The sequence below is a fragment of the Microtus pennsylvanicus genome, chromosome 7 (genome assembly GCF_037038515.1).
Source record: "Microtus pennsylvanicus isolate mMicPen1 chromosome 7, mMicPen1.hap1, whole genome shotgun sequence".
NCBI lineage: Eukaryota > Metazoa > Chordata > Mammalia > Rodentia > Cricetidae > Microtus > Microtus pennsylvanicus.
The window spans coordinates 30,058,977-30,086,794 of record NC_134585.1 but is presented as its reverse complement, the minus strand read 5'-3'; the positions used below and the strand labels follow the sequence as shown (position 1 = coordinate 30,086,794).

Sequence of the window (27,818 nt, the reverse complement as noted above, 5' to 3'; positions counted from 1 at the left end):
TAATGTGAATGATGGAAGAAAAAATGACTCAGAAGGCAGAGTGCTCAACCATGAAGCCCAGCACAGATTGTGCCTAGTCGGGGACTCTCCAGCCAAGTCTACACAGGAAAGAGATTTTTGAAGTCCAAGCATTCAAAATTTGTGACTCTGTACTCTGAAAAAGTAGACCACAAAATTCACATAACAGCAAACTAAAGACAAGCCCCAAACCACAACCTACAGGCAGAAGACACAGGGAGAGAAGAGGATAATTCAAACTTGAGTTTGTTCTTGGTCAAATTAATCCACGGGTAATTGTTAAATTTTTTTCATTAGTATAACACTGATACATTTCAGTGCTTCTGAGGTTAGCTTTAATGCGTCTAATAGATGTAGGTTATCAATAATCTAAGCTCTATGGGCTCATTTAAATGTGGGTGTCTTATTCCCTGGCCCCATTTTATAGGATATTATTAACTATGAAAACACCCAGCATCCCCCAACACTCATTCGAATGCCTTTTGTTTCAAGGTACCAATTGTATTATGAGGGGCTGTTGCTTTTATTTATCCAGTCCCTAATAGTTGCTCCCATCTATCAGTGAACAATTGTCAAATGACAACTGGCATTTCCTTACAGAGTATCTATTGGAGCAATGTAAGAAATCTAGGAAGAGATGTTGCACATTGTAAATAAGTGTATGCTTATTCTGACATTATTTATTGAATTTTAGATGCAAAGTAGATTCATTTTCCTTGTTGGGTGGAGAATAAGGATGGACTCATCTGTGCCTGGTTAAGTCTGGAGAGAATGTAACACTTGCTTACATTTTTATTGAACTAGGATTTTATCTATTTTATCTGTTAGACTGTTAGCTTCATGAGGAATGTAGCTGTGTCTAATTCCCCCATGGCTGAAATCTCTCACAGTGCTGGCAAAGATAGAAACTCAAATATTTGAGTAAAATAATGGACTCAATTAGACAACAACCCTTCTGTGGAGTGGGGCTTCTCAAAGGAAGAGGAACAGGCCTGGACAAGAGTCCGGAAATGGGTTCATGAGGTGAAGGTGATTAACTTGATGAAGTCAGGTTTTGGGAGCAGGGAAGGCAGCTGCCTTGATAAGATGTTTATCTTAAAAACATGAGGCTCTTGGTTTGATCCTCATAAACACATGTAAAAAAGCTGGAGTTGGTGCTGTACCAGAGACTGGCAGATTCCTGGGGAGGGAGAGAGGGAGGGGAAGGGGGAGAGAGAGAGAGAGGAGGGAGGGAAGGAGGGAGGGAAGGAAAGAGGCTAAGTGATGAGTATCCACCCCTTTCTTTCTCTATGTTGACTGTCAACTTGATTTGATGGAGGAGTGCTTAAGAATTGGAAGAACACCCTTGGGTGTGTCTGTCAGGGCATTTCCAGTGAAGATTAATTAAGAGGAAAATACCTGCCCTGGATGTGGGTGGTTCCATCCCATAGGCTGTGTTCCAAATGAAATAAACAAAAAAAGAGAAAGCAGACATCCAGGCTACTTCCTGAACTCACAGTATATTCTCCAGGGCTCCTCCACACACTTCTCAACATGAAGGAGTAAAACTACAAGAACATTAAATGTCTCAAGTTGTTTATGTCAAGTGTTTTTGTCAGTGATTGACATCTGTTTGTTCACTAATTCCACTTATCTATTCGTCTTTCCGTCTGTCTGTCTATCCATCCTTCCTCCATCCATCCACCTACCCATCCATCTAGCATCTATCTGGCATGTATTATGCATTGTCTTCTGGTTAGATCATTAATATCTAAGGTTTAGACTGTAGGTGCCCATGTGAATATGGAAGTTATGTCTACCTGTAGCTCCTAAAATAATGCTAACTAATGAAGTGACTAGCATTTCCCAGTACTCATTCAATTCTTGTGGGTGTGTCTTTAGGGTTGTGAAGAGCTTAAAGCAGGGAAGCAGTATATTCTTTCAGGAAGAAGGCTTTTTGTGAACAGTGTCACGGAAGAGGACGGCGGGAGCTATGCGTGCACGGCCAGACTCACTCACTTGGGGAGAGAGTTCACGGTTCGAAATTACATCTCTGTGAGCATCAGTAAGTTTACTTAAGTATTGTTGTCTGGTTCTCAGCTTCATGGGAGCTGAATGGCTTCAGGCTTCAGGATATTGGTTTCGTTGAAGGGTACTAGACCTTCAAGCATGTCCACATTGGATCAAAGAGCCAGAGAATGAGACAAGGGGGCAAGCAGCTTAGTTCTCCCAACTTTAAAGACAGAATGTTCAGAACTCTGGGAGAGCATCGAAAGAGATTGTGTAATAGGGGAGTTCCCTGGGTGCTTAGCAAAGTGTAGGCGTCCACGGTAGACAGTGTTACTATTACCTTCGTCTCCCTGTCTGTCGTCCTCACTCTTGTGTGGTTGGAGGATGACCTTTCCAGGCGTGGTCCTACCTCCTGATTTCAGCTTTACAGAAGCTTCAGGGTCTCTGGATATGTTTCCCAGATAACCAACTGCTTGCGTGGTGTCAGGGCTCAAGATAGAGTAGTCAGTCCTTCTGGAAGCAGCCATGCTAGGTGCTATTTCACTGGCACCCAGTTTCCTGGGACGTATGGTGATCTGCAGACTGTAAAGCAGCCACTGAGATTAGACCAAAAAAAGAAAAAGCCTCAAATATTCAGGTAAAAAAGCCAGCATATTCTTGTAGAGCTCCAGGAAAGCAGTAACTTCTCAACATTCCCAGGGATGGCTAGAACCATAATTAGGGTCAGAATTGTGACCATACGTGTCCAGGTAAATACTTTTCCTTCCATATACATTGAATGAATAATTTGTCCCTATGGGTATTTTTTCTTTTATGGCTGTGATATTTGTTACTGTATCTAAGGAAATACAGCTTTCTTGGTTTTTCAAATTTAGATTAATTTTCTATGTAAGGGGATCTGCCTGGAAATGCCATTACGTGCCTTGTAACCAAGGAGGCCAGAAGAGGTGTCAGAGCCCATGGAATTAGAGTTACATCTGTTGTGAGCCAACACATGGGTGCTAGGAACTAAACCCAGGGTCTATCAGTAAATGTCTGAACTTCTAACCATCTTAAGAGCTATCCTGCCACAATATAGCTTATTATTTTTCTTTTCCTTTAATGGAGCTATGCCCTTGGGCTATCTGCTCCCATGATGGCTTCCTGCTGCCCACCTGGGCCTGCTCCAGGGCGACTCAGGCTGGACCCTTTACTATGGAGATCCGGTCATTCTCTGGATCTTAGCCTGGTTCTTTCCAACACGGCTCTTCCTGTCTTACCTTGCACTGTTCTTTGCTGAAATTTCTTATGACATTGTAATATTTTTGGATGGTCTTTGATTTTAATTTGTTCCCTCTTTATTAAGAAAACAAATTGCAGTCTAGTTTGTGATTGTCTTTCTCTTGGTTTTCCCTGCTGATGGCATCTTCGGGAAAGAACTCCTCGTCTTGTTCATATTTGGATCCCCACACTGCTAGGAATTCATTGACTGAGTGACTGACTGCCACCATGCATTAGCCTTATATGAGTAGCCGAGGGAATTTCTATGATGAGGGAAAGAAACAGCCGTGTACTGCCATGATGAAGCTTGCAGTCAGAGAGGCACTGGAGGCAGAGACAGTCAATAGTCCACTATGAGCTGTGTCAGTACGGGGGAGGTGCTTGCATGATGATAGGCAGAAAAGAGTTCAAAGACAGATCGAATGACCAGCGTATTTACAGATAGAAGACTAAAAAGCTGTGGGGACCCAAGAGCAAGAGGAGCCATGTTGTGAATGAGGGTTGGGAAACAGGCAAGTTGGCCTGGGTTGATAAGATCATAACAGGTGGTGAAGTTAGAGAATCAGTCATGGGTGAGGAGTGGGTGGAACTTGAGTTCCAAATAGGGCAGTGTGGATTTTTTCTTCTTCTCAGAACAATGGTAAAGAGGCAGCGGGGATGACTCCATGAGAACAGCTTAGGGTGCTTTTCACGTCTGAAATGAAATGGCCACCGTGCCGATGCTCCCTCTGGGAACAGGATGGTGGTTATGAGGCAGGTGCCAAAGTACAGGTGGGATGCCACACAGGCACCATGGTAACATGGATGGTTGGGAGATGCACACACATCCACAGCATCTGCAAAAGGGGAAGATACACCTCTCGGAGTTAACTGAGCAGGGAGGAAGGAAGGAGGCATGGATTCTAGGCCTCTGAGCCTGTGCTGCTGGGTGGAAGGTGACGTTAATCATGAAACAAGACAGCTCAAGGAGAAAACGGGTGTAGGAGAGATTTGGTTTTTAGCAAGTTGAGCATGAAGTATGCAAGAGGAGAAATGGAATCGGCCATAACCTCTGCGGCTCTGGAACTCAGAGGGATGTCCTGGAGTTAAGACGTCCTGGGCATTGGACTTTAGATGTTAATTCAAGATGTTAGTGGCTAAGCTGGTCTAACAAGACTAGAGAACAGACAGGGAATTGGTGGTTCTGAAGTGAAGATGGAGGCCCAGGCTTTGGAAAGTTAGGAGGGAGCATGTGTTGGGCTGGGTGGTGAAGAATTTGAAGAGGAGCATGAGAAAACCGTTGACTAGAATGACCTCTGGATTTGACATACGTGTGATCTAGTAGGTGGCATCATTGGTTGGTGACGACTGCTACTCATGAGTAACGAAGTGAAGAGCTTTGCAGAATGCAGCCACACTGTGGTCATCCCAAATGTCACACTCCTTGGTTTTAACTCTTCTTGACCAATGTTTATGGGGTCTTCTCTCAAAGCACTACTGGCATTGCATTAGGTTTCTGGGGGAATGTATCTTTTTTTTTTCTTCTAATGTGTAGTTCTTGTGGGCGTGATTTCTTCTCAGAGGAACCTGCGTCTGGATTAAGGATTCCTCATATCTCATATCCAAAAAACAACACCATCGAAGTTCAACCTGGTGAGTAAAGCTGTCGGAACCCTCCTGGTTACCATGGGTAGAGGTCACTGGGTAGAGTAAAGCTGTCGGAACCCTCCTGGTTACCATGGGTAGAGGTCACTGGGTAGAGTAAAGCTGTCGGAACCCTCCTGGTTACCATGGGTAGAGGTCACTGGGTAGAGTAAAGCTGTCGGAACCCTCCTGGTTACCATGGGTAGAGGTCACTGGGTAGAGTAAAGCTGTCGGAACCCTCCTGGTTACCATGGGTAGAGGTCACTGGGTAGAGTAAAGCTGTCGGAACCCTCCTGGTTACCATGGGTAGAGGTCACTGGGTAGAGTAAAGCTGTCGGAACCCTCCTGGTTACCATGGGTAGAGGTCACTGGGTAGAGTAAAGCTGTCGGAACCCTCCTGGTTACCATGGGTAGAGGTCACTGGGTAGAGTAAAGCTGTCGGAACCCTCTTGGTTACCATGGGTAGAGGTCACTGCTCTCACTTGTTTCAGTGGATGCATTAAACGTTCAAGGTGGAGACAACCCTGGTACATGTCTGATTTCCAAGTCTGAGTGTGCCTGGGCTCAACGGGAGGTGCACCAAAGTGTTGGGCTAGAGAGATAGCTCAGCAGGTAAAGGGATGAATGAGCATGGAGACCAGCATTTGACTCCCAAAACCCATGTGAAGAAAGCAGGCTATCTATGGTGGCACATGCTCATAGGAAAGGCATAAACATGAACTTGCCTGGGCTTACTGGTCAACCCGCTGAGCTTATTTGGTTAAGTTCCAGACTAAAGACTCTGACTCAAAAAAAAAGTTTTATACCTGACCTTCACACACACACACACACACACACACACACACACACACACACACTCACGTGAACTTAACTGAACACATACCACCTGTATGCAAACGTACACACTAATGCACACAAGAGATGCAGGGGAATTGAAGTTTCTAAGAAGGAGAGTAAACATAATTACACTGAAGGATCTTTGGACATCTACTTAGCTATTCTAAGAAAATTATCTAAAATGCCACAATCACTTGTACTTTTTTAAAAAGACTATTCTAATATAATAAAAACTTTTTAGTTTCACTAGTTTGAAACACTAGTGTAGTATCTTGATATTAACATGTTCTGTTAATGATTCCACCAGGCTGTTTTCCTCTGGGATACAGGGACTATAGAAATTTACATGTCAGCAACTGTCTGTCCTATTGGGTGCTCTCAGCATCACCCACCTCTGAGGTACCGAGAACATTTTCCCAAGAATATTTATATAACTAAGTTGATATCAAGATAGATGTTAAGGCAAAAGCATTATTAGAGGCCAGTAGAAATGTAGTGATCAAATTTCAATTTTGAATCTATAAATACATAATATGATAACATGGCCTTTGAAACTTGTATGTTCAGAGGAACAGTGTTCAATAGTCAAGTACTGAACTTTTTATAGGTGTTTCAGTGGATTTTTAAAACATCAGATTAATTTGTCCTCTTCTTTAGCTTTTTAATAGTTTCTTGGTTTTTTAAAGAGTCAACGAATTTTAAATGAGAAAGAACTAGATTGGGAGACTAATAATACCTAATTAAGAGGCTAACAAATTTATACACTCTATAGCTGATACAAGGAAAGACTATAGAAGTGGAAAATCAGAAAGACTCTCACACACCATTCTTTTGGGTTTTGATAAAGACACTACAGAAAAATAGATAAATTATAGTCTTAAGGGAGAGAGAGAGAGAGAGAGAGAGAGAGAGAGAGAGAGAGAGAGAGAGAGAGAGAGGGAGGGAGGGAGGGGAAGAGAGAGAGAGAGAGAGGGAGAGAGAGAGAGAGGGGAGGGGGAGGGAGGGAAGGAGGGAGAGGGAGAGAGAGAGTGTATCCCAGGCTGACAGTTTGGGAATCCGTGCACTTTCACTTAGCGTCTCTGAATCTGATTGCTCCAGGCTCCACCCTTATTGTGGACTGCAATATAACAGACACAAAAGAGAACACAAACCTGCGATGCTGGAGAGTCAACGGTACCCTGGTGGATGATTACTACAGCGATTCCAGACGCATCCAGGAAGGAATTGAGTAGGTACTGGTTTGGGGGCTTCTCTGAAAGCTGGCAAGGGTTACTCCGTCCATATGAATACACTGCTATCACTGCTTTTGATGGGCAGTTCCGCCGGCCTTTTCATTTCTCCTCTTGCCTTTGTCTTACAATGACCATTCTGTGTTGTGTGCAGTCAGGCGTCTAGCTCTGACAAATGCAAGGTGCTTATGTTTTCAGCTGAATCGGCATCAGCGACACACAAGCACGAAGAGAGACAGCATCCGTGCGTGTCAACTGCCACTCAAATTCGGCCCGCCGCATTCAGTTCCATTATGAGCTGCTGGCCATGGCGATACTTTGTGCTTTAACAAATAAAGTTTGCCTGAAGATCAGAGTGCTGAGCCAGCCACGAGTTAGCCATGGAGGCCAAGCAGTGGGGATGCACACCTTTGATTCCAGCACTCGGGAGGCAGAGGCAGGTAGATCTCTGCGAGTTTAAGACCACCTGGACTACATAAGACTGATCCAGACAAAAGCATAAACAGAGCCAGGTGGTGGTGGCTCGCACCTTTAACCCCAGCTCTAGGGAGATGGAGATGGGAAGTGATATGGCTGGGCAGAGAGAAGAATATACAGCACACACATTAAGATGTAATCTGGGGGAAAAAGAAGATGCCCATTGGGGCTGCGCATGGGATGGCAGTCAGCAGCGCCGTACCTTTTTCTGACTGTTCAGATGAAAATAAAAATTTACAATTATAGACTCTGTATATACTGAGTCACTCCAGTAAGTACCTTAGAGTCAAATATGGCCTAGAAGGTTCTCTAGGAAAAGCAAAACAACAACAACAACAACAAAAAAAACCCCACGCACTCTTTCTAGAAGATAAACTCCACCTCACGTTGGGTAAACTTGGCTCCCCTGTTAATGGCTGACTCTTACTTTCCAGAACCAACGTTTCTTTGAAGGATCACATTTTTTACACAGTGAATATCACATTCTTAGAAGTAAAAATGGAAGACTACGGCCTTCTTTTCATGTGCCACGCTGGAGTGTCCACAGCCTACATCATGTTGAAACTCCCAGGTAATGTCCCGTGAATCATATGCTGCCCATGGCATTGAAAATGACAGTGGGGGAAGGCTTACTAAAGAGCAGTGATGTCATCCATTCGGTAGGCGGTAAACGGACAACCCAGGGTACCACTTAGAGAAAGATGGTGCTGTTTCTTATGGCTGTCTTGAGATAAAGCTGGGATTCTGTCAGAGTGATTTTGTCTGGGCCATCTTCATAGACATTGAGATTTTATGCATCAAAATGACAGAAAATGGGGTTTTCCTTTTTTAACCAAATTGCTCAATGTTGATAATCAGTTTTTTGTGATTTTCAAGTTTCATTTCATCATAATTTTTATACAAATAAAATGTTTATAATTATTTATTTATTTTTACTGCTTAACTTTGCGACCTTGTCTATAAATCTGATGTCTGAACAAGAGGGCTTCCAACTGCACAGGGTTTTTTTTTTCTCTTTATCATTTTTAAGGACTGAAAATCTCTTTTAGATCTTGTTCTTTTGCTTTTGTCATCTTTATACACGGACACGATGTGCTGTGAGCGCATGACCCTCTCTTATCTGCCTCTTGCTCCTGCTGACAACCTGATGCCTGTCTGGTCCGCCTCCTGTTTTCCTGCTATTTGGAGGATTATTCGAGAGAGTGAAGCCAGACGGCAGAGTGCAGGTTAAAAACAGACCTTGAGAGTAACTTGAAAGAGTGTACAAGAGACATTGTAAAATGTCGTCTGTGTGTGTGTGTGTAGCTATAGGCATAAGGGAGGACTTGAGTTCACTAGAATATAGTGCTATTCAATTAATCACAAGCCGGGTGATAGTGGCACATGTCTTTAATCCCAGCACTCGGGAGGCAGATGCAGGCAGATCTCTGAGTTTGAGGTCAGCCTGGTTTACAGAGTGATTTCCAGGACACTTAGGGATACTCAGAGAAACCCTCTCTCTATAAATAAACAAACAAAATATCAATTAATTACATGTATCAAGGTAAAGCCCATTGGACAAGTTTCTGTAGATCTTGACCAATGTGGCTTTGTTACTACTGACTTCTGATCTTGAGGGATGGCCATCCCTTAGAGTAGCTCCATGTAGAGACGTGTCTAAGGCAGTGTACTGTTCTGAGTGTGCATGCTTTCTCTCTTGCTTGCATGACCTGGGGCTAGGCTCACACTGTCCCTAGTTATGCTAAGTGTGACTGGATTTGCAGCAACCGCTTCCTTGTCTTGGTCTCTTGGCCTCACAGCTGGGTTGGATGGGAGGAACATTGGGTTCATCTGGGTCCATTGGCTGCTTGTCCTTTGCTGGCTTTCAGTTTTGATCACCTTCCTGCCAGCTAGTCTCCTGTACCAGTCATTCTCTCTGGAGGTTCTGGCAGCCCTATGGGTGCACCTTTTAGTTCTGTATCTCCATTTCAGGCAACCTTCTGTTAGCCATGGTTTCAACCGTCACTCTAAGACAGATGCAAACGCATTCCACATATTCAGCTGTGTTCTCTCTTGCTTCATGGCAGCTTTGCCTTTCCTCCCATGTTCTAGTTAAAACTCTATTTAATCTCTTAAACCTTGTTTTCTTACCTTTGCTAAACACACCCCCGTATTTTTCATATACTTTATACTCAAATTCTGACGTCATCTTGATCCTTTCATTTCCTTATCTCATGACAACGACTGACACACTTGCCCAGTTTTGTAGTCTCCCTCAGGTCTGCCTGCAACGTCTGCCCCACCTATCCACTCCACTAGCTAGCTAGATGGTGGAGTGCTTCACACCCAGGACTAGGCATAAGTTTCCGTGTTTAAATCCTGGCTTTAGCATTGGGCATCTGCATGACCACCTAGTATCTGAGTTTGCCTGCCTGTAAGTTGAGAATGATAATAGCACCTTCCACACTATTGTGGGGAAAAAGTTTTGAGAACAAACTGGGATTTTCATCTTTATTGTCAAACATAATATACACAGAAAATGTATGTACCACGTAACAGTTGAACTGCAAATTAAATGCAAGCAAAGCTACCATCTCTGCCTTAGGGACAACAGGTGAACAGTGCGGGATGGAAAGGCCCCACGCCCTTCCTGGCCAAGCTTCTCTTTCTTACTCTGACCAACATCCCTCTTTTAGGAAAGTCACTTCTTTGCTTTGTGATGTTTGTTGATCTTACTCAAAATAGTCATTTTTGTCTGCTTAGGGGCTTTATATTATGAGTATTAGATGATATTATTTCTTCTCTGACGCGATTCTTTTCTTAGGTGCCTGGGATGTGTTGGTTCATTGATAATGCAGCAAGTACCTATGTTTTCACCTGAGTTCTACTCAACAGTCAGGATCACCTTTCACTGATTATATGATAAATATGTGGTTATTGAGACGGTTTCCAGATTGGGACAATGAACAAGTCATGGCACTCTGGAAGTTCCTGAGCGTGTACTCTGATCCCCACGTGGAAGCATGACTTACGATGTATTTTCGAGGGTAGAATTGCTAAATGGCCCTCTGTCATTAGCTTTACTATATAAAGCCCCATCCTCCCACATGGTGACTGCACCAGTTCATACTCACTCCCCACAGAGTAGTGTATGAGGGATCAGATGAGATAATTTTACAAAGCAAACACGGAGCCCGACATTTGGTGAGGTCTAAGACATTGGGTTACTCTCATTGGTACTATTAAGGTCTGGGCTATTATTATGTGCTATTTGCATGATTGTATCGGTTTCCCAAATGATACCCCTTGCCTGGAGAACTTTCTCTGGTTTAATACAAGTTATTTCTTCAAGGATGACTGAAACCTCACCATCCTCTGACTGGATATCAATGATAGTTGTTTCCCCCTGAGATAGAACAGATACTTTGGCTTGGCATTCATGGCCTTGGTGATCCACCTTCTCCCATGCACTTCTTGTCCATATCCGTGGTCTGGCCTGCAGCACACAGTCAGACCAGAACAAAGAAGCCACTTGCAATGGCCCCTATTTTGATGAAGGAGCCTGTTTTAATAATCCAGTGAGAATATGGTTTCTCAGCCAAGGAACAGAGAAGAACCTGAAGACATTCCAGTAGTTTCTGGCAGAAAAAAAGCCTGGTTAGTTAGGCCAGTGTAACCCCAGAGAAAAGAGAAAATTCCACCTTAGAGAATCCATGACACCCACCATGGTTTTTGTTTCAATTTAACTTAACATGGAAGTTTGACAGCACCGTTTGGTTACCTAGCCCCAAGACGGTCAATACAGACTCTGTTCATACTGGCTAACTGGAAGCACTATGCTTGGAAGGATTTTGAGGCCAGGTCCAGGCTCAGAGGGACCACTGTTGTTACCAGCTAGCACCCGTTAGTCGTGTGGGAGTAAGAGGGATTATTTGCTACGTTAGTTTGGACCACTACTTAGGAAACTCTTGCTAAACTTCTCTTGGCTTCTCCAAGCACTCACTCCACAGCCCACACGCAGAGCGGTTTGGGTTGGACATATATCCCTTGTTCTGCCAGCCTTGAGTTCTTAGGAACCTCACCCTCTTGAATCTAAACTCCTTGGTTTATTTGGTGGCAGCTTCTTCATTTGACTTCCTCATTTTTTTTTTGTTTTTTTTTTTTTAATTTTTTCTGAAGACACTTCCAGATTTAGATCTTACTTGGTTCCTCTGAAGCAAAATCACTAGAAAGTTGTCTTTTTTTTCCCTTTGCTTCCGTGTCTTTTAATCATTTATCCTGCAACTCTCATCTTATCAGAAGGCTGCTAATGGCAGTGATATGAACTCAAATAGCAAATCATTCTTGCTTTTCAGATTTTATTTGTATCTATGTTTTGATCTTATGTATGTATATATGTGTACCGCGTATATGCTCTCGTGCCCATGGGAGTCAGAAAAGGGCACCAGATCTCCTGGAATGTGAGTTACAGGGAGTTGTGAGCTGCCATGTGGGTGCCAGGAATTGAACCCAGGTCCTTTGAAAGAGCACCCAGTACACTTAACCACTGAGCCATCTCTCTAGCCCAGACACATCACATTCTTAATAAGGGCACTGGTATATCAGCAGTGAGTTTTCCATTTGTTTCTACTTCAGAGCCCCTACACATTTGAGCTTCTTCACTAAGAAGACAATTTCAACACCATCTTTGAGTACATTCACAGGGCACCGCATGGCCACGCTACTCAGCACTAGGAATGGTGAGCTGGAGAGTCTCAGGCCACACTCTCGTTGCCAAGAGTTCTTGACTCCCCAAAGTCCTGTGGGCTTAGTCACCGGATAGTCATATCATGAATTGCGATTCCATGATCTCCGTCATCGACTTTGACTCTCCCAGACTAGATCCTCCCAAAGGGGAGATGGTGTTACTCACTGAACTGCGATAAGAGCTGGTAAAGATATGAGAAGATGGGCAGGAGGAGAGACTCCATCTCAGAGTCAGCAGGTGGATGACAAGGTTCTAACGGGGGGGGGGGGGTGCCCAGAATGGGCAACAACCTACGTGTAGAGCAGTCTTTACTGGCGGCACCAGGGCTTACTCAGTGGACTGTTTTGGGGGAGAAGGTGGTACGTCGTGTGTTTTTTTAATCATTGTACTTGAGTGTGCTATTAGATCTACAGACACGTGAAAACATGCAGGAAGTCTTGGGCCTTGAGATGCTTACTATGTGTGTGTTTCCAGGGGGAGGATTTGATAAGCTCCTTCATGAAGATTTTTGTCAACTCAAAGTGCTTGTTCTGGGAGATCCAAAGAAAGGTGTCTCCTCCTCACATATCCCCCCACCCCACCCCAGACCACCAACTCCCTCCTGGGGTGTGTGGACAATCGGAATGTGCTAATGCAGGAAGTGGTTGGAGAGGTGGCTTCCCTTACTTTATTCCCTCATTCCAAGGCAGCCCCATTGGGGTTGTGGCAAGGTGGGGTGCTGCATGGTTCCTCTTCTTGGTGTCCAGAGCTGTTCTGGAAGTAACCCGGACTTCCCTTTCGGAGTGACTGGTTCTTCACCAGCTGTCTGCCCGCTTGCCTGTTGTTGGAAATGCTCTGTAGCATGCTCCCATGGCAGAACCGGCAATGGGTACCACCTCGGGGCCTCTTGACAGACACCAACACTGATATTAGGCGCCCTGGGACGCGTGGAGTGAGGCCTGTCTTATTACTGGTCTGGTGGAGCCAGCACAGTTGGTTTCTGGGTAGAGGGGTCAATTTATTTTTTTTTACCATTTCCACCAGGAGTCCCTCTGCTTAACGCTGAGGATCTGGAGTAGCAGAATTGTAGAACTGTAATCTAGAATCTCCTGGGGAAACCCCGGGGGACATTCCAGATATGGTCAGAGTGTACCCCGCATAGGCACCTGGGCCCATGTGTTCTGAGACAGTTCCCATGCGTCTGGAGTCCTGTTGCTCCTGTGTCCATACCTAAGACTTCCTGGTTTTTATAGAGTTCATTTGTTCCCAGACTCCACAGCCCACACTGAAATTACCCGACTCCCATACACACAAGGAAACTAACTCGGAGACGCGTGCACCCAGTGTCCTCATGTTTCCCACTTGGCTTTGGCGTAGAGGATAGCACTAACCTCCTGCCACTGGCTTTTCCCTGTCGTGTTTGCAGCTCCAGACTTCCGGGCTTACCTCATAGGCGGGCTCATGGCGTTCCTGCTTCTGGTCGTGTCTCTCCTGTGCGTCTACAACAGTTTTAAGATTGACATCGTGCTTTGGTATAGAAGCACCTTCTACGCTGCCCAACCCCCAGAGGGTGAGTATATGTGGTCTTTGAGAAAATAAAATGCCTCCAAATCGCTGCCCGCTCTTCTCATGAAGTGAGTCTGTCTTCTGGCTGGAAAGTTTAGCGTGGAGCGTCTCAGGAGAACGTAGTGCGCTTCAGAGAAATGGTTTGTGCGTGATGATCAGTCGTCTTTGCAGAAAAAGTGAGGAGGCGGGTAGGGCCCTGGAAACAGCCGCTAGGAAGCAGCAGCAAGTGGCAGTGGACCATGCTGGTCCTTGATGTCCAGGTGTGAGAAGGGGTCCCATTTTCTGGGCCTGTGAAGTAAGGAAATGTTTGCAAGGGAAAAAGGCTGTCTAACATGATGTGCGTTGCATCCCCAAAGCTCAGGAGGAGATAGGGTAAGACGGGGGGGGGGGGGGGGGGGGGGGGCGGGGCGCGGCGATCTCTCCCTAAACCCTGTACCTGAAGTAATTTACATCTCTGGGTGAGATTAGAAAGGTATTTTCTTCTTTCTTTCAGCCACAGAAGGAGGGTCACAGAGAGGAAGGGAGGGAGGAAGAGGGGGGAGAGAATGAAGGGAAAGAAAACACCTGTCTCTGGCCTTGCTGAAGGAATCATCAGCCTGAGGCTGAAAACAGCTCTCAGCAGGAGCCTGAGGCACAGGCCCTTTCATTTGCTCCTTGGGGAGGAGAGGAGGGAGGGCTAAATACTGTCTTTCCTTGTTCTGCCCTGCCAGGAGTGGTGTCTGTGTCTTGCCACCGTTTTTTTTTTTTTGACACAGAAATGTCTTCCTGTGTTCCAGAGTTGACATTTCTCTCCATTCTATTTGTAAGAAAATGTAATGATTATTATTATTTCTGTCTCAGAATGAACGTGATCTACTTAGGGCCCTGTAAAATACAAACCAATCTGCATTGATGTCCGCTATTTGCCTATACATATAAATAAAAAAATGAAAAAGAAATCTACACAAGCATGGAGAGGAATAAATCTAGACCTTTCCAGGCGAGGCATTTTTCTTGAATAGGAGCAAGAGTGGGGGAACTCAGAACCTAGACACATTCATGAGTGGAGACTTGATGAAAATACCATTTATTCTCAGCAGCTGCTCATGCATCAAAGCTGCCCCACAAGTTATGGTCTACATGTCTGATAAAACACAGATGCCGTAATTCAAGCTGTATTTGACTAAGTGTCAGGATTCAAAATTGGTAACGCAGAGCCTGGTGGTGATGATGAGATGCGGCCATAACCATTGCCTGGCCAGCCCAATCCAACTTGAGGCGCTCGAGGCCCTGTGGAGCTTCAGGCTAAGCATGGTTAGTTAGCAAAGAAGCCCTCTTGACTCTGCCCTGGCCACTGTCCCTGTGCCCTGTGAGGAGAGGGCTCAGCATCACACGCCTTCTTCTTCCGACACAGATAGGAGTGACTTGCTTTCTGGGTTTACTCAGAGAGTCTGACATTATTCCATGTGGTCTTTCTGGAACCTCCGGCCCCTCTGGCCCCTTGGCATTTGTGCCTCTGACTCACGGCAACTCCCAGGAGTGTGACTATTGCCTTGACTTATGGCTGGCAGAGAGCAGGGTAGAGCTGCCTGCTAGAGACATCGAGTTTGTCAGAGGGAAGGATGACTCACGACAGCAGAGCAGGGGAGCCCAGCAGATGACACATCAGGACCTCACCCTCCCCGAGATCAGCATAGTCCAGACTGCACAGCCAGGGGGTGGCGGCTTTGGATACTGGAGCTGATAGCCAGGTTTTCTTTGCTGTTGTTTTTAAATTCTGAAGTGTGTGCTTCGATATCCCCATATCTCCATCTGTTTAAACTACCGAGTATTAGAACCTTGAACAAGGGCTCTAAAAGGAGCCAACGATGAGCCTCTGAGGTTGATCCTGAATCCTGGTCAGAACTTTGACTCCCTTGAGAGAATTTTCTGGAACATATTCAGTATAGGAAATACGGATGTAAAAGAGAGAGTGAAAATGTCCTTCTTGGCAAAGTTTACTGGAACCGGTTAGTCAGGCTTTGCCGTGAGTAGGTCAAGGTAATTGACCTACAATTTACACTGTGACAGCTGTCCACAGACCTGCCTTTCTATGCTGTCGTGGGCGCTTTCAGAACTGGCCTGTTAGGTGTGCCGGTGTCTGCAAGACGAGAAAGGTCAGTGACAGGTCGTTTGACAGATATGTCTGCTTTGGTTCCATCCAGACCGATGGGCAGTGTGCACATGGAATGGAGCAGGTAGAATCAACCCAGCAGGTGCACAAGAAAGCCAAGGGCAGAAAGACAAGCGAAAAAAGCTGCAGAGTTGAGGAGAGGTCTTGGGCTCTAACGGTGAATCTGCTTTCGTACCTAAAGCCAAGTCAGTTAATTCTGGCTTTCCCCACAAATGTTTCTGTGGTTCATGAAATAAGATAGATCATTCCGGGACTCATCTCCAAAGACTTCCTGGAGAGTCCTCATTTACAGCCGCTAGCATCGTGTAAGGAACCTGGCTTTCCGTATTCCCAAAGTAAATATGATTACGTGTTTTATGTGGCTTTTCTTCTAGTGTCTTCTATACATGCCGGGAGTAGAAACACCAGTCAGTCCTGAGGCTACTCGGTAGAGAACCTTACATAGAGTATCTTTTAAAATTCTAGTTTCATCCATCAACCCTGCTGATTTTATCGCTGCTCTGAGTTTGTCAGGCATAAAATTTGGCACTGTTGAATTGAGAGAACAGAACTGAAGAAACATTAGGTAATTTTTAAACAGTGATCAGCCTATGAAGATGATCTCGTTTGGGCTTTACAACAGCCCATAGAGGCTGTACAAATGTTTTACCTGAAGGAATGATGAAATAGCCTCAGAAAATACAAGAGCTTGGCCAGGACAGAAATACATTGCCACCCCCACTTTCGAGAGAGGTGGGTATTGGGAACAGCAACCAGTACAACGGAGTCTCCTCAGAACAGCCTCCTGAAATTCTAGAAAATTCTGGGAGGTAACCAGCAGGATCATCTGCTGCTCTCTGTCGCTCGCTTCCTCCTGCACTGCTGCTCCCGTGACTACATTTGGGAGACGAGTCACCTTGGAAGTTCACTGTGCACAACAGCCATGCCTCGTGCTTGTGTGTGTTGTGAGCTGTGCAGATGTTCGCGGGGGGGGGGGGGGTCTGAGGCCTCAGCTGGATGACTGGCAGCCACCCTTTCCTCAGTGCCTTCCCACAAGGGCATCTCTTGTCAGTGTCTCACAGAGGTGGGCTTCCTTGAAGTACAATGTTGGTTTTCTGGAGATAGGCCAAAGCTTTGTTTGCCTGTGTTTTCTGGAGCTGAGGGGTTTTTGGTTTTTGTTTTTGGTGTCAGGTCCATTGTACACAGCTTCGGAAAACCACACAATTCTACAGGAGTGGAATTACACATTACTTCTTTTTAGAGATGGCTTACTTCTTGGAAACACACACACACACACACACACACACACACACACACACACACACACACACACATACACAGCCAGAAGTGTTTCTGTCTTTGGCGAATACATTTGCTATGGGGCTGGATAGGGCGAGGCATGGAGAAATCTGTCCTCGGTTTTCTGATTCAGAATCTTGTTTGGCTACATCAGGGGAAATGAGCAGCTTGAGCCTAGAAAATTCTGTGCACCTTTGAGAAATCATGCAGCCATGTTGATCCCAGTTTCCTGCTCAGAACTGTAGGATTCAAGTGTATCTCTCACAGCTAGCCAGGAAGTGCCTGATGTTGCTATCTGATCCTGTCTTTTAAACATCAGAGGATGTTTGTAGAGATGTTCATAGGGGCTGTAGAGATGGCTCAGTGATCAACAGTAGTGATATCTCTTCCAGAAGGCCCTGGTTTGATTCCCTGAACCCACACTCAAGGGGACAACTGTCTATTGTTTTCAGTTTCCGGGGTCTGATGCCCTCTTCTGGCCTCCTTGGACACTGCATGCATGTGTCAAACAGGTCAACTGCCCCACGCACATGAAATAAAATACTAGTTATTAGAAATCGGAGGGTTGTAACAAAACAACCCAGATGTGGATTCCAGGTGGGTCTCTGAGGGTGGTGAAAGCCCAGTACATGTGGAGAACAAGTCTATAATCTTACCTTTGCTCCAGATCTTGGTCTGAGGGTTAACGATACAGCTAGCTCACGGGTTAAGCACATTCACCACCCTGGGTTTGGTTTCCAGCATGCTTAGGAAAAAAGACATGATAATTGGGGGCTTGCTTTGTTTTGGGTTTTCAAAACACATGAGACTTTGTGCCACCAGATCCCTCTCCATCTGTTCCGAGTATGGTGAGCTGGAGACCAAGGAGAACTTATGTCCTCTGATGCCTTGTTTCCAAAGAGAACAGGATTCTGCCACAAGAGAAAACATCTGGCCAATACAGTTCCTTTTGTTTGCTATTTAAGGCAAGCCAGTGGAAGGAGAATAAGAAACTATTAGGAGATGCCAGGGGCTGTGCCGGAATTGGTGGTGATAAATTTGGGTACCAACCTGGGAACTGCATTTTCCAAGGAGGATGCTTCCTGCTATACATGGGGCATCAAGGAGCCAACAGCTCCCAAGGGATACAAGTCTAAACCCGTCTAAACCCTTACATGGGAAGGTTCAGTTCCTTCTTAAACAGACAAGAAATAAGAACTTATGAGATCCCCGTTTTTCTCTTTTTTTCACCCTCAAACAAATAACACCCAAACCTTGAACTTTGGCAAGTCATATAGTTAGCATTAAATTTTATACAGAAAAAGTTATCCGTTTCCTGTAGTTATATCTATTGACCTTGAGCATGTCATAGGAGCCTTGGCTGTTTTGGGTTTGATTGTCTCCAAACACAAATCAGTCCCCTAGCACCTGCCTATGATCCCAAAGCTGAATCTGCTTGCGGCCTAGACCCTCCTTAGCCCTGACTTTGGTTCCCACTGTCGAGTTCCCTGAAGATGTTTCGTTAGTACTGATGGAGATCTCCGCTGTAGAAGACCCCAATAGCTCTCTCTACAGTGGACAGGGAAGCGGAAACATCTTTGCTGGATTCTTGCTAATCTTCTGCTCTTAGATCCTCATTCCCCATCCTGCCCCATCTCTCCCCACTGTTTCACACCCAGCAGCTGTTCTATACCCTCTATGAATATTGTCTATCAAGAATTCCAGTCAATGAGAATTTTTTTTTGTTTGTGTGTTCCTTTGGCTGTTGTCATCTTAAATGTCACATACCATCTTATCTTGTTTGTGAGGGGTGCGCAGAGTCAAGTGTTGTGTCTTGTTCACATTTACCCTGGTGAGCACAGTGATAGGTCTTGTAGCTGCCCAGGAAACCCTTGTCCACGATGGACATGTTGCCCACATGTGCTGTAGTGATGGACTCCTCGGTGACACAGGGCACATTTGGAGTCCGCTGAGGCTTCTTCTGTCTATGACGAATTTTCTGGTGTGCTCAGTGAGGAGGGACCCAACCCATTTGGCTTGGGATCATCAGTACAGGTCTCCACTGCCCATACCTCCTATTAATGGGTCTCAGACGCCAAGGTCTCATTTTCAGCCCCACCACAGGCAGTTGGAGACTTATGGTGCAATTAGCAATTGCAGAAATGGTACCACCTGTTCGGTCTAGATTTTATTCTCCTTTAGTGAGGATGAGACAGGTCTCTCATGGGTCAGTTGTAAGAGTGCATGCAGTGTGGTAGCGTGGAATGCCAAGCCATGGGCCACACAAAGGTCATTGAAGCCAGGCTGAAGGGGTATCACAGCAGTGATCTGGCGTTCACTTTGCTTACTTGAGAGATCTGCTACAGTCATTCCGTGAGCTCGCTTCTTCTTCCTTTCAGATGAGAAGCTGTATGACGCCTATGTCTTATATCCCAAGTGCCCAACAGAGAGCCAGGGCCGTGATGTGGACACAATGGCGTTGAGGATCCTGCCTGAGGTGCTGGAGAAGCAGTGTGGATATAAGCTATTTATATTCGGCAGGGATGAAGTCCCTGGACAAGGTATGTTTTCATGGAGGCATTAGACAACAAACGGCAAAAGTAAGTGGCCACACTTGTGATCCCAGCACTAGGGAGGCTGAGCCAAGACGAATGCAATACAGGGCCAGTTGGGGCTGTATGTAGAGACCTCATCTCAAACAAAAGAAACTTCTTTCCTTTCCTTTCCCATTCCTTCCTCTCCCTACCTCTCTTTCATGTTACAAATGTCCCTTGAACACATGGGGCTTTCAAAAGTCTATGTATAGAGCCTCCTAGTCCCACTACCACTTCCATTCAGAAGTCAGGCCTTTGCTTTATTAGGTATAGTGCTACAACAGAATGTTAGGGAATCCTGGTTTCAGTCATATGAGTCTCTTTGGCCCAGAGATACAGTTCATCCATTCATAGGAACAAGCTGGAAAAAGTCACGTGGTCATTCACTTTGCTGTCACTGAGAATAACTGTGGTCTAGTTTCTCATTAGTACAAATATGCAAATACCGTGATGTTTAAAGTTGATTTTTGCACCGACCTTTTCTTTTGGGCCTCCAACCAGCTCCCAAATCATGACACGGAGACTTCTTATTAGTTATGAATGCTCGACTTTATCTTATGCGTATCCCACTAACTCTTGTAACTTAACCTGTTTCTCTTCATCTATATTTTGCCTCAGGGATTTTTTTTAACCTTCCTTTCTTTCCTTCTGTATGTCTTACTTTCTGGCTGTTTCCTTACTGTTGGTCCTGCTGTCTCCATGTCTCCTGACTGCAGCCTGGCTTCTGACCTCAGGCTTGTCCCTAGCTCTCTCCCTTTCTCTTCTTCTCTTTGCTCTTCCTCTTTACTCTCTTTGCCTGCCAGCCCTTTCTGTTCCTCCTCTGCCTAGCTATTGGCTGTTCAGGATTTTATTTAACCAATCAAGTGCCTTAGGCAGGCAAGGTAAAACACAACGCATCGGTACATTGTTAAACAAATGAAACATAAAGAAATGTAACACGTCTTTACATTGTTAAACAAATGCAGCATAGACAAATGTAACATGTCCTTATACCGTTAAAGTAATATTCTGTAGCATAAACAATGTAACACACTTTTACCTAGTTAAAATAACATTCCACAGTAGATTTTATACACCATAAGTTATGCTATCTTTTCCCCTGTATGAGATACTTTCCTGTTGCTGCAATAAAACACCCTGCTAGATAGTCTTGGGGCAAGAGACATACCAAGAGATAACAGAACAGAATGTAACCACCAAATGAAGCCCTGCCCAGAACAGTTGGTAATGAAAGTTAATCCACCTGTGCCTCAGTCTTGCCTACTTGAAAGTCTTTTTCCCCTGTGCTTGCTCATTTCTCCTATTTCCAGTAGCGTTATAGTCTTGCTGTTTTCTTGCATGGTCTTCTGAATCCTTCTTCTCTATTCCAGCTGTGGCCAACGTCATTGATGAAAACATTAAACTGTGTAGGAGACTGATTGTGCTTGTGGCCCCAGAATCTTCCAGCTTCGGCTTTCTAAAGGGCTTGTCAGAAGAGCAAATCGCCGTCTACAATGCCCTCATCCAGGATGGCATGAAGGTCATCCTGATCGAACTGGAGAAAATCAAGGACTACAGCACCATGCCTGAGTCCATTCAGTACATCCGACAGAAGCATGGGGCCATCCGGTGGCACGGGGACTTTACAGAGCAGTCACAGTGTGCCAAGACCAAGTTCTGGAAGAAAGTAAGATACCATATGCCATGCAGAAGGTATCCACCATCTTCCTCAGTCCAGCTGCTGAGGCACACGCCCTGCAACTGCACAGCAGCCAAATGGGATGCTGCCACTGGGCTTATAAGTTCCTGACTGAGAGCAGTTGGTGTGTGTTGAATCACAGTGACATCCTCTTTGGGTTGTCTACCCATGCAGCTTGCTCTTTTGTGTTGTGAGTGACCTTGTTCTTGTTGTTGTTTGATGCTTTTAATTAGACCAGTTTCTTTAGTACTCCTGTTTGCACCACAGCTCCTGAACACCCATATAAGCTCCTGAGAATGGGGTACCTATGGAACTCAGCCTCCATGCCTGTGGGATACAGTGGATGGTCAGGATGACAGAGCAGGTGGCAAGGATGCTTGGTCCATGTTTGGGATGGGAGACTGAGAAGTCTGAGGATGCCAAGTGGGCAGCCTTGGGGAAGGCCAGCAAGGACGGTAGCACAATATCTATGCTTGTCTGTATCTAGTAGGCTTTGGGCCCCCGGCAGTGTAGATTGTATCTGAATTTCCTTCTCTCTCCCACTGCAGTTAGATAGCGATGCAGTTAGCACGGATACCCCCAGGAACCACTTGAATATCACCCGGACCAAAGGACTCCAAGCTTTGAAAGATAATCTGTCAAAATGAATTAAGAAAAGAACTTTCACTTTTTAAAGATGCTTTGTCTGCCAGAAATCTGCAGAATATTTGAGAGATATGAATTACAGCTCCGAGGTGATGTAGTTCTAACCCCAGTAAATCTATGTGAGCTTTGGGTTAGTGAGTGCGCCCTTTATCACGGGCAGTATATGAATGCATAGTTTATCCAGTGTTTTGATGCTAAACAGAGCTGTCAACCACAGCTACTATTTCTCAAGGCCCAGCTGGGAAAAATCAACTCCAGTCCAACTCTACCAAGCTGTGATTAACACGCGTGCTACTGCTTGGGGAATCGTGAACAAATGTCTATTTACCTCAGATAAGTAGGGTGTTGGACACAAATCATGAAAACAATTCCACAGAAGTCTAGATTAATGGAGCAGTCATTTTCTTGGGGTTTCTTGAAGGACTGAGAGTGAGGAGTGAGTTCCAAGAGCATGGGCGACTCGAAGACAACTACATATTTAAAAAAGCCCGCCGAGCGTGGAGCATGGTGAGAGCGTAAGACAGCTGAATCCCCAGAGCTTTGTGAAGCGTTCATAACACAGCCACCGTTTCTCTCCTAGCAGCTCTTTCTGCTTCTATAGCCACAAAGCACAGGCTTGTGACTCCTTCTGGCATTCCTGAGGACTGAGGAACCTACCCAGAAAAGAAGTTGCAGAAGTTTGGGGGAGATAACTACATAATGGAAACACTGGGGATTAATAAGTGAGCCTTAATGAGGAGGGAGTGGGAGGGGCCACCAGGCCACAGGCAGGATGGAAAGGCCTGGGAGGAGAGGGAGAAGGAGGAAGAGCTGGTCGAGTGGAAGGCTTCATGGGAAGTCCATCTTTCTGCTTGAGAATTCATCAAGGCAGGCTGGCATTGTGGCAACCATATCTTTACTTGAGACTTGAAACTGGACCTCACTTTAATACTTTTTATTAAAAAAAATTAACTATGGTAAGATATAACACTAGTCATTTTTAAGTCGGGTTGTTACGCAAGGCCATTAAGTATTTTCATGTTGACACGACCATCATCGCCATCCTCTGAGACGTTTTCATCCTAGCAGACGGAAACTCTGTTCTCAGTGAATAACTTCTCTCTACTCCCGTCCTCCCTGGCCCCTGGAAATCACCATTCCACCTCCCATCCCTGTGAATCTGACTATTCTAGGAACTTCCAATAAGAAACCTCATTTGGTATTTCTCATTTTGTGGCTGACTTCTTCCATGTACCACAGTATCCTCAGGTGCCCTCAAGGTTTGCCTGTGAGATCCACCTTTCGATTCACCATCACCGCTAGTCTGTCTGTCTCTTCTTTTTCTTCCTCCTTCCTCAAAGGCACACGGAGCCAGATGCTTTTGAATGTCCCCGGAGTGAGGAGCTCATCAAGGCTCTCTCAAGGCACCTGCCTGTGGCATTTTGTTTTTCAGCTTATCTTTGCCCCACAGGAATCTAACTCCCTGTAGAGGATTTGCGGGTTCAAGTACAGTTAGGTATTTGTTGCTTCCAAGGGATGTTCCTGACTGGTTCTTCACTCTGTCTTCCTCCCCCTCCATGGGTCTGTGCTTCTGGTTGGTTCCTGGAAATTTCCAGCAATACTGGTGGAACCCAGGGATGGGGCTGACTAACGGGGCAGCCATTTCTTGTGTGGAGCCCAGGACACAGTGCCTGCCTAGTGGGTTCCAGGCACACCAGGTGGTGACATCTGCCAGTATGATTCCCAGGCAGGACGATCTCCTTTTTTAGGTGAATGATCAACCACCGGTCCTTTGGTGAGGACATGGAGGATATCTAGATTTGAACTGTTACTTCCTTGGTTATCTCTCTCTGAAAGACTCAGGGAGACAGTAGCTGATGCCCTGTCAGGATCAGGGCAGACAAACCAAACGACCTCATCAGAAGAAAATGTTTTCTGAAAATCCCTGACTTCTGTGAGGCCAACTGTGCTGAAATTTTTAACCTGAATTTTTTTTCTTTTACAGTCACGAAGCTTTCCTCTCGCCTACATGTCCTAATTTTCCTTTTGCTTAAAATTAAAAAAGATGTATTATGAATGCTAAAATGTGAACTATTATATCAACACACTGATATTTTTATTAAAGAATATTTTAATAAAACACAAGGGCTCCTTTGCTCGAATTACCACCTCATATGTTTGGACACCCGACACATGCTCTGGAGTTGAATGCATTCTTGTTTGTAGGCCATTACTCTGATGCGGGATTTGTGAAAGTACAGACCCGTATTTTAAAGATGGACGAGGTTCACTCTATAGCAGGAAGCCCCGTTCTCTTTGACAGTGACTCCCCTTTGATAATCTGATAAATAGACCATCTTGACCCTACTTACAGAAGGGTGTTGGCGTCTTACAGACTTTCAGTGAGATTTACAGTAGGCCCATGGGATCCACACCCCAAACTGTCTATTGTTACTGTACTTAACAGGTAATGGCACAATTTTTACAGAATTCTGGGTGACAGACCAGTGTTCAGGAAGTGAGTCATTTGGAGTCTTCTTAGGAATTAATTGGAAAAGAGCAACCTCGAAGTTCAGTCGTATTTAATGAGTCATCTAGCCTAGAGATGTCCAACTAGCGTGTCACAAATGAGTTTCAAGACTCCTGGGGTACAGCATCCCCCATTATCTGCAGAGGAGCTGGTCCAAGAACCCCAGTGGGTGCTCCAAACTGGATAGTGCTGAACTCAGTATATGATACATTTTTCATGCACACATAAACATTTATATATTTAATGTGTTTAATATATAAATATATGTTTAAGGTATACTTTAGAAACGTAATAGTAAGAACAAAATCAAACACTTTTAGCAACAGAGCCTGTCATAAAATATATGTGAGCGTGGACTCTCTCTGTCTTCGTCAAACACCTCATCATACTGAAGGCACCTGTCACTCTGTGCCAAGTGATGCTACCATCCTTTGTTGACTGAGCAGCTAAACCTTAGAACAGGAGACCACAGATGAAGATGGCTATTGTAGTACCTCCTGGTATGGTCAGAATCTTGGCCTCATCTGTTCGCACCCATGACTGTGTTTACAAGGCAGGAGAAAGATAAGGCTACTCACCCTCTGTTCCAGCTGTTTTAATTTATCATAGAAGAAACTGAGCCCAGAGAAGTGAAGTGAGTGATTGGGGACCCCCGGGACTCTGCAGCAGAGAACCATTGGCTGGTTTAGGTCCCTCAGAAGGTATGCCAAACCTCTCGGCCCCATGACCATGGCTGCTGGTTGGAATTCTGCAGATCTCTGAGAGTGATGGGGCCTCCCTTGACCTCTGGACTTGACCCAGAGACTAAGGTGGTGGAAAAAAAAAAATCAATGGTCAACAAAAGTCAACCTGAGACCGTGACTCTCAAGTCCGTTACTTTATATAGATGAGAAGCAAAGACAATGATATTGGAGAGTGAGCAAGAAGGAGTCGTTTTCCTGAGAAGAGAGTGGAAGAGATGGAGGCTTCAAGAGTGAGAAGGGTCCCGAGGGAGCTGCCACAAGCTTCTTGCCCAAGAACTCATGTCAGAAGCTGGGCAATGATTGATGTAATGTCTATTAAGATTCGTTGATTCTCTGAGTGTATCATAAGCGGACTCAATGGGAAATGGGAGGCCTGCATATTCTTTGCATGTTCTCTTGACCTAAGCAGGGAGATGACCACACGCTGTTTGCCCTATCAGGGACGAATCCTATGTCTTGTTCACCCTTATCCATTCTTTCTTGATCTTGGCGGGGATGGCTAGCCCTTGCTCTTGCCTAGGTGTTCTAGATGTGTTCTCACCTTTCCATGACCAGCTGGTAGCTGACCAGGACCACTGCCTGTTCTGGACGTGGGGAATTAACAACTAACCCCTATCACAGTTACCGAGATAACTACCATCTTCCTTGGGCGCCTCATCCACAGGGTAATCTGCTCTCTGTCCTAGACTAGGTGGAGGTTTTTATTCCCTCTGCTGCTGCTGTGAAGCCATGTTGTGTATGTTCCTCATGGGGGCTCAGTCAGGGTCCGCCAGAGCCTGCCAGGACTGACTTTGTTGTCTTGGCTACGGCCTTGTTCTTTCGCCTCTCTGGTCAGCATGGCTACCTCACACTCAGCTGCAAACAATCCTTATTTACCTTCCTCAGCATTGTTGGCCTTGTTGGCTAAATCTAAACACTCCTTTTAACTTCAATGCCTGCTTTAGCTGCTGCAGAACTGCACAGCTAATACCGTAAAAATCTGGGAGCCGAATTCCAGAAGCTCACAGTGCGCCTCTGATTTCTCTTCACTTGCTCACCGTTTGGAAGTTTATCTATTTTTGTTCTGTGTTGTCTTGCCCAGTGGTGGACAAACTGGTAGCACTTGAATACACGTGGGATTCAGCATCTAGGTCTGAGGATGTCCTGAATGCCTCTGTGTTTCACAAATGGATGCTTCCAGAGTTCTGGGGATTTTTTAAAAATATTTATTTATTATGTATACAATATTCCGTTGGTGTGTATGCCTAAAGGCCAGAAGAGGGCACCAGACCTCATTACAGATGGTTGTGAACCACCATGTGGTTGCTGGGAATTGAACTCAGGACCTTTGGAAGAGCAGGCAATGCTCTTAACCGCTGAGCCATCTCTCCAGCCCCCTATGGGGATTTTTTAAAAAGATGGTGTTAATGAATGAGCCTGTGTACCAATTATTGATCTCTTGACACAAACTTCTAAGATACATATCTGAGACAAACCTTTAACAGGGCATGAAGTCAACTGAGGTTCACCCTATTGCCTAGGGCACTGCTTCCTCCTGGCATCCTCCAGACCCAGGGTTTGTGTGCCTGGTGGTGTGGAGAACAAGGGAGTCTTCAGGGTCAACTCCACCACCTTTGTGTACTGGGTGGGGGAGGGAGAGGGGGAAGAGAGGGAGGGGGCAAGGGCTGCCAAGATTCTGATCAGCATCCCTGTGTGAAGGGGAGCATGCTCATTCCTGCATACAAGGCCAGTGAGACCTGGTGCAGATCTACAGGGCTTCAGAGGAAATGCCTGTGACAGGGCAGTCGGTGCTGCTGTGTCCAGAGCTGACCTGGAGGCGGGGCCGAGAGAGACAGCGTCTCAGAGAGAAGGTGAAACACAGGTGCTGAGCCCCTGGGTCACCCTGCCGTGACTAAGTCAGTCATAAACCCCACTTTCTTGTGGTCTGTTCACCACGGTTTGTTGGTGAAAAGAGCCTGAGGGTGGCACGAGGCCGGTACGATCTTTACCCAGAAGACCGATTGGATTAAAAAATATAGATTTACATATGCAAGCTGAGTGTGACGTTGTGGAGTGTAATTCCAATGCCAGAGAGCCTGAGGCAGGGGGATTGTGAGCTCAAGGTGGTTACCTAGGAAGGCTCTGTCTTGAGAAGGCAAACGATAGACAAACAGAAGCTACTTACTTGAGAGCTCTAGGCTGACCCCATGCGACCCTGGGGAGATCTCTAGGTGGGGGCTGCATCTGAGTTTCTGCTCCCCATGTGCTGGGCCCTGCCGTGACTCAGGTGGCTTTCTGCAGTGTCACGGGTGACTGACCTTTCCCCAGGTCCGGGCCCCGCTTTCCATTTATAAACTTCCCTCAAACACATGCTTGTCTGGTGAGAGAACGCAGGATGTGTTTAGAGATGGAGAAAGTGGGAAATTCCTTTCTGTTCTTTGGATGACAAATACACAAAGTCGGCTCCATATCCCGGCGCTGAGTGCTGCCAAGTGTTGGGGCTCGATTCGTTTTCCTGGACCATTGGAAGTTGGAACGCTGAGTGCTGACTCCGAGA

The 27,818-nt window shown here is 45.6% G+C and overlaps 1 protein-coding gene across 2 annotated transcripts in view; it reads left to right on the top strand.

Annotated features, from left to right (window-relative positions):
* Positions 1–22,110, top strand: part of Il1rl2 (interleukin 1 receptor like 2) — a 32,405-nt gene extending 10,295 nt beyond the window's left edge. Inside the window, exons 5-11 of one of the 2 annotated variants that reach the window (XM_075980296.1) lie at positions 1,900–2,062; positions 4,828–4,899; positions 6,826–6,955; positions 7,868–8,004; positions 13,565–13,708; positions 19,513–19,674; positions 21,078–22,110. In XM_075980296.1, the coding sequence (XP_075836411.1) occupies positions 1,900–2,062; positions 4,828–4,899; positions 6,826–6,955; positions 7,868–8,004; positions 13,565–13,708; positions 19,513–19,674; positions 21,078–21,496 (1,227 nt within the window). In that variant the 3' untranslated portion in view covers positions 21,497–22,110. The remainder of the gene's footprint in view (positions 1–1,899; positions 2,063–4,827; positions 4,900–6,825; positions 6,956–7,867; positions 8,005–13,564; positions 13,709–19,512; positions 19,675–21,077) is intronic. The other variant, XM_075980297.1, reaches the window with a different exon arrangement.
* The last annotated feature ends 5,708 nt before the right edge of the window (positions 22,111–27,818 follow it).